At 38.0% G+C, this 12,487-nt stretch overlaps 1 protein-coding gene across 2 annotated transcripts; it reads right to left on the bottom strand.

Annotated features, from left to right (window-relative positions):
• Positions 1–5,932: 5,932 nt before the first annotated feature.
• Positions 5,933–11,779, bottom strand: LOC136205238 (zinc finger BED domain-containing protein DAYSLEEPER-like). 2 transcript variants are annotated; one of them, XM_065995748.1, is made up of 4 exons: positions 11,503–11,779; positions 9,440–9,518; positions 6,402–8,075; positions 5,933–6,182 (listed from the first exon to the last, which is right to left on the bottom strand). In XM_065995748.1, the coding sequence occupies exons 2-4, from the start codon at positions 9,516–9,518 to the stop codon at positions 6,121–6,123; spliced, it is 1,815 nt and encodes a 604-aa protein (XP_065851820.1). In that variant the 5' UTR covers positions 11,503–11,779; the 3' UTR covers positions 5,933–6,120. The 2 variants fall into 2 exon arrangements, with proteins under 2 accessions (XP_065851820.1, XP_065851819.1); XM_065995747.1 differs by having other exon boundaries at positions 6,402–8,081.
• Between the last annotated feature and the right edge of the window lie 708 nt (positions 11,780–12,487).

A 12,487-nucleotide genomic window follows, 5' to 3' on the forward strand; every position in this document is an offset into this window, starting at 1 on the left:
CCTTCCATGAATGGCCTCAAACCAAGTGGCCATTAATACGGTTCATCATGACGGCGCGCGAAGAAGCTCAAAAGCCCTAAAGGACTTTAAAGGAACTTTGGGGGGGCTTCTGATAACATCGGGATATTATCCCAGGGATCAAAGAAGATATTTTCCAAAACGACCACGTATTGGGGACGGCCCGAGAAGCAATGGCGTATCAGGTAAGACATGCGGATGGCGGATCACCTAAACTCCGCCACATGAGATCCATAGTCAAACCTAGGGATGACCCGCCGTTATGCCTCGATCCGCCCATTGAGCGGTAAAACCAATTCCCAATAAAGGCCATTAATGATCCTTTATTGAGCTAACGGCCAAGCTTAAAGGAGATCTGTAACCGCCATTAATGAGGCATTAATGGAGACTTTCTGGTTACTAGGAGTTACGATCACATGACTATAAATAGCTTGCACCCCAAGATATTGAGGTACACATTCATTCTCTTCCTTAAACCCTACCATTGTCAATATAGTTTATTCTCCTTATACCATACTAACTTTGGCATCGGAGCTTCCCCCCGTCGAACCCAACGACGCCCCCACAGGGAAGAGAGTTGATCAGAAATTCATCCCCAGTTATCAATATCATTCGTCGACGAATCAATCACTGCATCAAGTACGTTAACTGTCTCAGACCCGGCTGACCCTGCACCAGAAAAAACGGATTGAAAATATTGTTTGGCATACCCCAGCATCTCATTCTGACCCTCAACAACCACCCCCGATTCATCACTAAGGGATGTAATGGCATTGTGTTGTCTCCTAGCTTTCACACTAGCATGGAAAAACTGAGTATTTCTGTCCCCTTCTGTCAGCCAAAACACCTTAGCCCTCTGTTTCCAAAATCTCTCCTCAGCTTCCAATGCATCATTAAGCTTCCTCTTGGCAAAGAAAAATTGAGCAATTGAAGCCCCATCCCTCTTTCTATGCAAAGACTCCAATTGGTTCCTCCATTTCCGGATCTGGCTCTTGAATCTCACATTAAAGCTCCTCCCCCAATCAGCCATCCTCCTCACTCCTTCAACTTCTCGGGCACCGGCTTACATCCCTGACTCTCCCAATTTCTAGTTACCAATTCCACAAATTCATGTTCCTTTAACCAGCTATCCTCAAAATAAAATCTTTTAACTCTGTTGTGGGTAACATGCTGCTCCAATCTAAGTGAGAGAGGAAGGTGATCAGAATATCCCACAATGCAGGATTTGAACTGATAGTTAGCGAAGCGGCTGAGCCACTCTACTGAGGCAAAACCCCTGTCTAATTTCTCCCTCACCCACGCCTCAGAACCTCTACCTCTTTCCCAAGTAAAATTGCTACCCTTCAGTTCCAGTTCCGTTAGCCCACAGTCCTCAATTGCTCTAGTGAAATCCTGCATCAAATAGGTAGGGAAGACGGCTCCCCCAAGTTTTTCATCTGCACATAGGATACAGTTAAAATCCCCTATCACCACCCAGAGAAGCGGAGACTCCCCAACAAGTTTCCTCAACAACTCCCATGATTCATCATGTCTATTCCGATCTGCTAACCCATAGAACCCCACCAGCCTCCAATCCCCACATAAACCATTAGTAATAATTATCTCGATATGATGTTCAGAATAGCTTTTAACAGTCACCTGAATGTTCGCTTTCCATAACAATGCTAACCCTCCACTCCGCCCTCTTCTATTTACAGAGAAGGCCCCCTCAAACTTCAATTGTTGTTTTATAGTAACAATGCGGTGTTCCTCTACAAGTGTTTCCATTAAAAATAAAATATCTGACCTTTGGGAAGAGACTAACTCTTTAAGTGAATGAACTGCCCAATGGTTTCCCAGGCCACGACAGTTCCAGCTTACACAACTCATTCCAACCGGCGGCCCTCTGCACTAGGGCTCACCGAGAAGTTTACATTAGGAATCTCCTTATCCTTCTCTAGAATGGAAGCTCCTACTACCTGCACATCAACCTGGCCCCCCACCCCCTCCTTCCCCTCTCTTCTCCTCTTCATGGCCTCTAGTAACTCCATCTCAGTGTCCTCATAGACTACCTCAACCTCTCCTCTCTCTCCCCCCTTATCCCGCTCCTCTACTCCTTCTGGCACCCGGAAAAATGGACCAGTAAACGGGCATATGCCCACCTCCCTCTCCCCTATCACCACCTTTGGCGATCCCACTCTCTCTCCCCTGCTTGTCCCCACATTAGTAATGTCCCGAAAGACTCCCGATCTCCCTCTCCCCGAACTCCCTCGGCCTCCCACACCCCTCCCTGGCATTACACTCCTAGTACCCTCTCGAAGCCACTTAGCCCCACTTTGATCACCTCCTCTTACTAGGGGCCTTAAGCCACTCTCCCCACCCTCGCATAACTTCCCCCTCTTGTAAGTCAAACAACTTTTCACAATAACGGTCCGTGTGTCCCACCAAACCACAAATATAACAAAATATCCCCAGCCGTTCATATTTGAAAGTAGCCAGGGACCAAACATTTCCAGCACTTTTAAGTTTCTTGAACCTTTTTAGTGGCAGCCTGCAATCAATAGAGACTTTAATTCGCATAAACTGTCTATGAAAACCAAGATGATTGTTTGGATCATATTCCTCAAAACTCCCCAGAAAGTTCCCTATTTGCCTACCCACTATCTCAGACATTGTCCCCACAGGCAACCCAAAAATTTGAACCCAAATTGGGATCTTGAACAACTGAACCTCCACCGGATTCACCCCTAGGCTCCAATTATTCATAATTAACATGTAGTTGTCAAAGGTCCAAGGCCCTCCAGCAATTACCCTATCTCTATCAATGGGGTGAAAAAAACTCAAAAGAATAGAGATTTTGGCTTATCTCCTGTATGTCAACACCCCGGCCAGGCCTCCACAAGACCGCCAACCGATTGCGCAAAATCAGAAAATTCAGTGGCTTATCCGCCCCAAATCTACCCAAGAACCACATTCCCGAGTCTTCGATAACCCCAGCAGAAGGCGGCACCGCTAATTCCAGGTGTCCCTCCTCTCCATCCTCAATCGACAGTCTTGCCATTCCACCCTCCATTCTTCCTCAAACAATACGACTCCCAACACAAGGAGAAAAAAAACAAACCAGAATTAATAGAACCAATGGATGAAATTTTTGCACAATACTGAAACCACAGCAAATCAACACAACCAGCGCCTGGAACAATCGATCAATCACAGAAATAAACAAGAAGTCGACACAAGCAACGGATGGCAACAATCAATCAACAAAGAAACATCGACACAGGAAATCACACAACTTCGATAAACCGGAGAAACGAAACCGCAAAATCAAGAAAACTCAAAACTGACTTAAGACTACCTTTACCTCGTCGGAAGGACTACTCTCACCGGCAGAACAGACGAGTGGCGACGTCGTAGACCCAGGCATCGGCGGCGACGATGGCGTTAGGTCGAGGTTCTAGGCGGCGGCGGCGGTTCTCGCGTTCATTTGAGAGAGACGGTTTCATTTTTTCCTTTAAATATTTACATGCATCTTTTTAGTTTTTCATTTTCAATTTCATTTTTTACATTTTTATATTTGGATTTTTTTTTCCAATTAACATCATCTATTTAGCTTTTATCATATATAATATTTTTAATTTAAAATATCAGCTTAAATATATTTTCCTTCTAAGAATTCTGATAAAATTAACTACTTAGTCCTCCATTTATAAATTTTAAAGTAAATAATTTATTAATCTCTAAATTTATACATATTACATTAGGTAGTCCATTTATTTAGAAAAAATACTCTACTTGTATGTGTGTAGCGTCAAAATATATTTAGAGACATGGAACATCATCAACATATACAACTAGCAATTAGAATTTACCGTCAAAGTTTAACACGATAATATGATTTATACAGACAAACTATTGAACAAAATTTTCATTTTTGTGTCATTTATATTATGTAGAATACATAGATCGCATAGCACGACAGAAGCTTAATACATCATGAGACCTTGTAATTGTCCAGATATTCAATTGGTCTCTTGAACTAAAGAGATGTCTCATTATCCGGGTAAATTACATACGTGGTGTACAACTTTTACCCTAAATGACACTTTGGTGTACAACCAAAATTTTGTCACACTAAACCGTACGAACTTCAAGTGACCTCCCACTAAAGTGTACAGCCGGTTTTTATGACCGGTCAACGCTGGTCAAAGTTGTCACATCATCATTTTTCATTATAACATTAAAAAAAAGTGAGACCCACTTTTTACAGAATTACTAAAATAACCTTATCCCTTATAAAATTACTAAATTACCCTCATCTTCTTCCTTCAACTCCTCTCTCTCCATACCATTTCTCTCTCACTCCTCTCTTTCTCTACCATTTCTCTCTCACTCCTCTCTCTCTCTCTATACCATTTCTCTCTCTATTAATTTCTCTCTCTAACTCTTTCTTTCTTTCTATATTTAATTTTCTCTCACTAAAAATATTATTTTAGTAAAGCTGGGCCACTCCAATACCTCAATTTTAACATAAACTTGAAAAAAATTATGTTTAACGAAAATTAGAGTATTGCGTATAAATGAAAAGAAGTGAAATGAGAAACTAATATATATGCTAATCTTACGTTGAGTGGTAAAATTTTGTCCAACTGTTTGGCACTCAAGAGTTGATAATGTAAAGTCACCTCAAATATCAAATGTGTATCTATCAATACATCCTTAATCTTCAGATGAAAAAACCATTGCACATAACAGTAACTTACCAGTTACAATGGCACCTTCATCTGCAACATGGGTGCCGTCCCCTTCTTTCAGTATCTTCTTGAATACCTTAGCATCACCAGTAACATCAACAACAGGCTTGAAGGAGACCAATTCCAAATCCAATTTCAGCACCGAATCCGGTGGGACTGAAAGGGTTCCATCACCAGCATCCTTACCCTCCTTGCCAAAACCATCTGCATTCTTCTCTTAATTCAGGTGAATGAAATTAAATTATATTTGAGATAATAGGGATAAATGCACAATCAAAATTGAACTTTTAAAATGAACTTCCATTGCAGTCATATAGATCATCGTGTCGTAATTAGAAAGAAGCAGTTCTACTAACTTATCAACTTATCTTCCTGCAGCATCAGTATTCCACTTCACTGTGTCCAAAAGGATGGCTACGGGTACATAGACCTTTTCCTGTCAGGGATCTCATTTGGTACTGGAGCTCCTACATTTTCGCCCCAAATGCTTAAAACAGGTACACCCAATCTAACTGCTGTAATGAGGATAGTATTTTAGGAGTGAGAGAGAAAGAGAGGAGTGAGAGAGAAATGGTAGAGAGAGATGAGTGAGAGAGAGAGAAATGGTACGCAGCAGGGGGAGGAGTTGAAGGAAGAAGATGAGCTAATTTAGTAATTTTACAAGGGACAACTTTATTTTAGTAATTTTATAAAGATTGGGTCCCACTTTTTTTAATGTTATAATGAAAAACGACGATGTGGCAACTTTGACTAGCGTTTACCGGTCATAAAAACCGACTGTACACTTTAATGGGAAGTCACCTGAAATTCGTACGGTTTAGTGTGACAAAATTTTGGTTGTACATCAAAGTGTGATTTAGGGTAAAGGTTGTACACCACGTATGTAATTTACCCTTCATTATCCCTCTGAACTTACTTACAATGACATAACGACTCCATAAACTTGCTTAAAGTGATCTATTTACCCATAAAATTGTTACAAATTACAATGATCAATTAATCCCCTCAATTTACTTAAAGCGATACGTGTTTTAATTAATCCAAATATCTCTTTGTTCTTCCATGTGGATTTAGGAGACTAATAAAACATTTTAAGCAAGTTCACAAGCTAATAAAACATCTCCAGTGACAAAGTTCAATGACTCAATCAGATAATCTGAATAAGTATATGAAAACCGTGATGTATTTAGGGCAGGATTAACCGTTTTAATACGTCTAATCATGATAAGATTGCAAATCATTAAAATCCTAAGTCATGAAATACCATAGAACTTCTTACAATTCATGAAATCTTCAACTAATACCCAAAAATCAGAGATCATTACTACCCAAAAATCAAAATTCTAAACGAGTTCATATCAACAAAATGTCAATCACTGTCACTCCCTCCTCCCCAACTTGAGCCAAGTTCACCAAATTCAGAAATCAATCCTGAAAATTCAAAATAAATGAAAAATATGTCAATGAACAAACCAAATGCGACACTAATCATTGGAAACAGATATAAACTATGTTGCACGGACAGCATTTCTGCGTTTTGTATCCGTTTCAGTTCCCGTTTCTCAGTGTCTGTGCAACATAGATTATATAAACAACAGAAAAACATACACATAAACAAATCTATTAATACCGAAAAGCTCGTTAACATACCCTCATCATACATTTCATCCTCATCATGTTCTTTCACAATATCCATTTGACTTTTCGGAAGCCCCAATCGAAGCCAATCTTGAGCACATACCAAACCTTGTAATATTTCGAACTCCATCTCACCTCTATGCTCGTCAATAACGCCTCCACCGGTGTTGAATGCTATGTCCGGACGCACAGTAGACTTAGGAATAGCCAATATATCTCTAGCCATACATGCAAGTACAGGAAATTTACCGGAATTGCATTTCCACCATTCTAAAATATCGAAATCATCGTTATCATCTTGTGTTGGCTCATCTAGATATGACTCGAGCTCCGATTTTTTATCTAATTTTCGCTTCTTGTACGAAACCATGAAGAAATTCTTATAAACAATATCTTCATTTGAAGCTGAATTTGATTTCTCAACAACCTTAAGCTGAAGTTGAAGCATCTTCTTGTATTCATTAAACATCTCAAATAATGCTTCCTTCACATCTTTAAACAGAACACTCCCTTTCTCTTCCCCATAAATTTGGCCGAAAGCAAACTCCAAAACCTCGAGTTTCGAACGAGGATCGAGAATTGAAGCAATGTAAACAATTTTGTTCATCTTTTCATAGCCTCCCAAGTACTCATCAAGCTTCAATTTCATTTTATTAGCAACATTTTGCAACTTCAAATCATTACCATTTTTCCACTCCAAAAATGTTGCATAAAGATCACTAATATCCACCCAAAAGTTATTGGATGTAACATTTGAAGAACTAGAAATGTTCACCATAATGTTATAAAATGGTCTCAAAACAACAGTCAATTTCCGAACAACGAACCAATCCACAGAGCTAAGCGGGCCATCCTCGATTGCGAGTTTGAAATTCGCATCGAGTTTCTCATACCTATCGAACGCCTTCTCGTATTTTTCAGCTCTGCACAACATCACATATGTAGTGTTCCATACATCGCTCACATCTAAATACAATCTATCCATGCTTTCAATTTTTTCATCCTCAACGCACTTCTTGAATTTCTTTAGCTTCTCGGGATTAAATTTAACGTATCTAACTGCACTCCTCACCCGATTCACTAGTAAACTCGCATCCTCTAAAGCTTCAACAGCAACTGAGTTTATTATCTCAGCAATGCACTTCATTTGAAGGTACTTGCAGTCTAGAAAGCCGTTTCCTCTCTCGATTAACTTCTCTTTCAAGTGGACAATGGCATTGTCGTTTGAACTCGCCTTGTCCATTGTAACGGTGAACACCTTGTTAATACGCCACTCGAGCAAACATGTTTCGATTTCCGTACTGATTTCCTCACCGCTACAAAGAGGATTTCCGAGAAAGTACAAAATCTTTCTATGCAACTTCCAATCTTCATCAATGAAGTGAGCTGTGATGCCCAAGTAGGTTAGCTCTTGCACTGAAGTCCAAGTGTCAGTGGTTAAACAAACACTTTGACAATTTGTTTCCATGAATTTCTGCAATTTCAACTTCTCATCCAAATACATCTGGTAGCAATATTTTGAAAGGTTGAGTGAGGATGGAAGTTCAAGCTTAGGATTCACTAGAGACATTAACTCGATAAAATAATTCCCTTCGACCATTTCAAATGGAAGTCCGCCGACAACCATGAAAACTGCAAGACTCCTTCTGATCTTTTCGAGATGAGCATCCTCACTATCTCCTGTTCCTGAAACTAAGGAAAGCGTATGTTACACGGACGATATTCTTAATAGCGTTAAATGCATTGTCCGCCATCGAACTTTCATAGTTGTCTCAAAATAGTTACTAAACTTCAATTTGTCTCAATAAAATTATTCAACTTTGAATTTGATCTCAATTAAGTCCCTCCGACGACTTCAAGACAAAAGACACAGAAAAAATGACGTGGTTTCAACATCAGCACTAGTCAACTTTCACCATTGACCGAAACAATACGTGAGTGTCACCTACATAGCTGACCAAATTGACATGTGGCTGTCACTTAGCTGACACGTGTACACGTGTTGTTTCGGTCAGCTAGGTGGCAACATGTGTTATCTAGGTGACACCCACGTATTGTTTCGGTCAACGGTAAAATTGGCTAGTGCTGATGTTGAAGCCATGTCATTTTTCCGTTGTCTTTTTGTCTTGAAATCACCAGAGTGACTTACTTGAGACAAAATTATAATTATAATTTTATTATCTTTATTAATAAAGTTACATATAAAAACACAAGAGAATATAACGATAATTTTAAATATTCGTGTCATTTTCGAGTTAGCATATCAACCTTAACCCAACCTAAAAATTTGCATGTCAGTTTCGTGTCAACCCAAAAATGACACATTACCTACTAAGCTAAACCCAAACGCTAAAACTATGTGTCGATTTCGTGTCGTGTAATCGGATTGTGTGTACTTTTGCCACCTCTAATTAAAATCATTCAACTTTGAATTTTGTCTCAATTAAGTCACTCCAGCAACTTCAAGAGCAAAAAGACACCTCAAAAGTGACATGGCTGCCACATCAGCAATTGACAATTTTCATCCTGACCAAAACGATACACCTACCTAACTGACCAAAATGACACGTGGCTGCCACCTAGCTGACACGTGTACATGTGTCGTTTCAGTCAACTAGATGGCAAACACGTGTTATCTAGGTGACACCCACATATTATTTCGGTCATAGTGAAAATTGACTAGTGCTGTTGTTGAAGCCACGTTTTTTCGGTGTCTTTTTGCCTTGAAGTTGCCAGAGTGACTTACTTGAGACCAAATTCAAAATTGAATGATTTTATTGAGATAGATTGAAGTTGAGTTACCATTTTGAGACAAACATGAAAGTTCGATGACCAGCGATTGATTTAACGCTATTTATAAAAGATATAGGATGTACTGAATATGTGATTAGCATTGATTCACTTCTGCCAATACATTATATCATAGGAAATGAGTTTACAAATTCTTTAAATTACAAAAGCGTGACCCAAAAACAAGTTTCCGAAACAAATACAGAAACGTGAAATGCTTTAAAATCAAAGTTTCCGCGGGAAGTAGTATCTAGACTTACCTTCTTTGCAGTTGGCTTCATCTTCAGCACTTGGAATTGCTGGAACTTTGAACTCTTTTTCTTGCTGTAAATGTGACATCTGAAAACCAAATATGCAAAATGCACATCATAATTCATACATACAGAGGAAAAAGTTTCGCCTTAAGATATTAGTGACCCCTTCAATTTGGCTATAAAACTCGATTTAGCTTCGAACTTTAAGAATGACTGATGAACTCCTTTGTTTAAAATGATTTATTAGACCACCGACCTCGTCTAAAGTAGCCTATTGATCATCTGAAATTGCTTGATTGAAAAAAATTTGTATTTAAGATATTAGTTACCCTTTCAATTTGGCCATAAAAGCTGATTAGTGCCGAACTTTAAGAATGACTCCTTAATTTCTTAAACTTCTTTAAAATGATCCATTGGGCCAATAAACTTGCTTTAAATAGCCTGTTGGTCCTCTGAAATTACTTCTAATGACCTATTGGCCCCCTGAAGTTGCTTCTAATGACCTATAGGTCTCCCAAAATTGCTTCTATTGACATATCAACCCCTTAAATTGACAAATGCTTCAGAGCATCTCCAACAGTCTCTCGGTGATTCTTCAGATCACTAAGAGCCTCTCCATCATCTCTATTATTAAGGAGCTCCGATATGTATTAGTCACTCTTCAAATCACTAAGAGTCAATTGTCATATTATTTTTAGAGAGTGGATTAAAAGTCCGTGGAAATGCTCTCAACTGCTTTAATTTGTCCAATCTCCTCTTACTGTAATGTAGGAATTAAGGATGTTAATCATTTCACTCAAAACTCAAGAGTTTTGAGAAAGTTTGGGAGATTAGACAGAGTCTGGATGGCTAGGCCAAAAAGCTCACTACTTGACCATACAAGTCGATTAGCTTCGAACTTTTAGAATGACCGATTAACTCCTTAACCTTGTTTAAAATGAATTATTGAATCATCGAACTTGCTCAAAGTAGCCTATTGATCCTCTGAAATTGCTTCATATATACAGAAGAAAAAAAATTCAGACTAAGATATTAGCAACCCCTTCAGTTTGGCGATGAACTTTAAGAATTACCAATTAACTTCTTAAACTTGTTTAAATAACCTAAAGGACCACTGGACTTGCTTTAAATAGCCTATTGATTCTCTGAAGTTGCTTCTAGGACCTATAGGCCCCTGAAATTGCTTAAAGTGATAAAAAGTTTCATCTGTTTCAACTCGGATAATTCTACTCTTAGTCTATTGGTCCTCTAAAATTGCTTCTAGTGACATATTGGTCCGATAAACACTTCAACTTGTCCAAATCTTCTCTTAGTCCAATGGTTATCAGAAATTACTTCTAGTGACCTATAGACTCCCTACAATTGCTTAAAGTGAAAAACATTTCGAATGTTTCAACTTGTACAAATCTTCACTTACTCTCTTCAGGGGCGGATAAAAGGGGGCCTGGAAGGGGTCAGGCCCACCAAGCCGCCGAAACTACCCCTACTGTGGATGGTTTACGGTCCCCCAACCGTTAGAGCTATCATATTCTGGATAGTTCAAATTAATTTATTGAGTTTGTGTTTAATTATACAATTCATCTAAATATATGATAGGCAACAAATTCTCTAAATTTGTTTAAATCACTCAATCTTAAGTTTGTAGTACAAATCTAACTTGATTTTAAAGAGTTTTACATTGTTACATATAAAAATTGATTCTATACCACTAGAATGATAACACCTAAACAAATTTTGACATTTAGCAAAAAAAAAAAAATTACTTCCGCTGGCCAATGAGCAATCCTGTATTCAACACTGACTCTCCTACTAAGTTATGTAGAACTTAAGGATGCTAATTATTTCACTGAAACTCGGAGTTTTGAGAAAGTTCGAGAGATTAGACAAAAAGTATGGGAGGCTAGAACAAAAGGCTTACTACTTGATTCAAAACATGTAAAAGAAAAAACCCATAAAAACCCTATGTCATCAATAAAAAAATCCCAAATCACAACCCAGTTCCAGTTACAAGTAAGAACTCCAACCAAGCATGCACAGCAATGTAAGAGAAAGAAAATGAGCAGACGGACCTCACGGAGCGAAGATTGGTGGGTCTGGTCACTGGTGGTGAGCGGCGGTGGTCGGAGGAGATAAGCCGTAGATGCAGAAAAATCAGAGAATAGAAAATTTGAGAGGCAAAGAAAGGAAAGTTAGGTTTATAAATTGCAATTACCGAAGAAGGGTTCGGAGCTTCGGTTCTACTCCATAAAGCTGGAGTACTAAACCATAAACCTCACAACTTTTCTTTTCTTTGGCGGGAATTCTATCGTTGTATTAAAACCCTCACTCTTTCTTTTTTTTTTTTGGTAGGAAAAACCCTCACTCTTTCAATTCATTCTATTTTCTTTCTATTTTAATACAAAAAATATATATATATATTAAAATATTCGGATAAATAGTTTATTAGTACCTAGATTTATACATACTACATCCAGTGGCGGAGTCAGGAATCGACACTTGGGGGGCTAATTTTAGTCCGACTATTGAGAGTAATTTTTCGAAGTCCAGCTCGTTAGGACTGAGCAAAATTTTTTTTTTTGATGGAGGCTGAGCAAAATTTTTTAAGCTTCCAACACACTGAAACTTTATCGTTTTGGTATGTTGGCTAAAAATTATAACATTTTTACACTTTTTTTTTATCTTTAGCTATAAATTTTTTATAATTTTCATAAAATTTAATTTAGAAATTAAGTTAATTGATTTTTTTACGGGCTGGACAAAAAATTTTAAGCTTCCAACACACTGAAACTTTATCGTTTTGCTATGTTGGCTAAAATTATAACATTTTTACACCTTTTTTTTTATCTTTTGCTATAAATTTTTTGTAATTTTCATAAAATTTAATTTAAAAATTAAATTAATTAATTTTTTTATAGAAAAAAGATAATAAATTCTTAAAAAAAGAGATATAATAAAAATAAATTCAAATAAAACAATAAAGAGTCCAATTGAAAAAATAAAGTTCAAATAAAACAAAAAATGAGTTTAGTGTGGTCTTAACCCATGACCTCTCAC

Source organism: Euphorbia lathyris, chromosome 9 (assembly GCF_963576675.1).
Source record: "Euphorbia lathyris chromosome 9, ddEupLath1.1, whole genome shotgun sequence".
In the NCBI taxonomy this organism is placed as follows: Eukaryota; Viridiplantae; Streptophyta; class Magnoliopsida; order Malpighiales; family Euphorbiaceae; genus Euphorbia; species Euphorbia lathyris.

Bases quoted from the DNA above. Each gene is read 5' to 3' on its own strand.
- LOC136205238 (XM_065995747.1), bottom strand. From the start codon at position 9,518: ATGTCACATTTACAGCAAGAAAAAGAGTTCAAAGTTCCAGCAATTCCA. The intron at 8,082-9,439 runs GTAAGTCTAGAT...CGCTTTCCTTAG, and splicing joins TGAAGCCAACTGCAAAGAAG to TTTCAGGAACAGGAGATAGT. The intron at 6,183-6,401 runs GTATGTTAACGA...TTGAATTTTCAG, and splicing joins GGATGAAATGTATGATGAGG to GATTGATTTCTGAATTTGGT.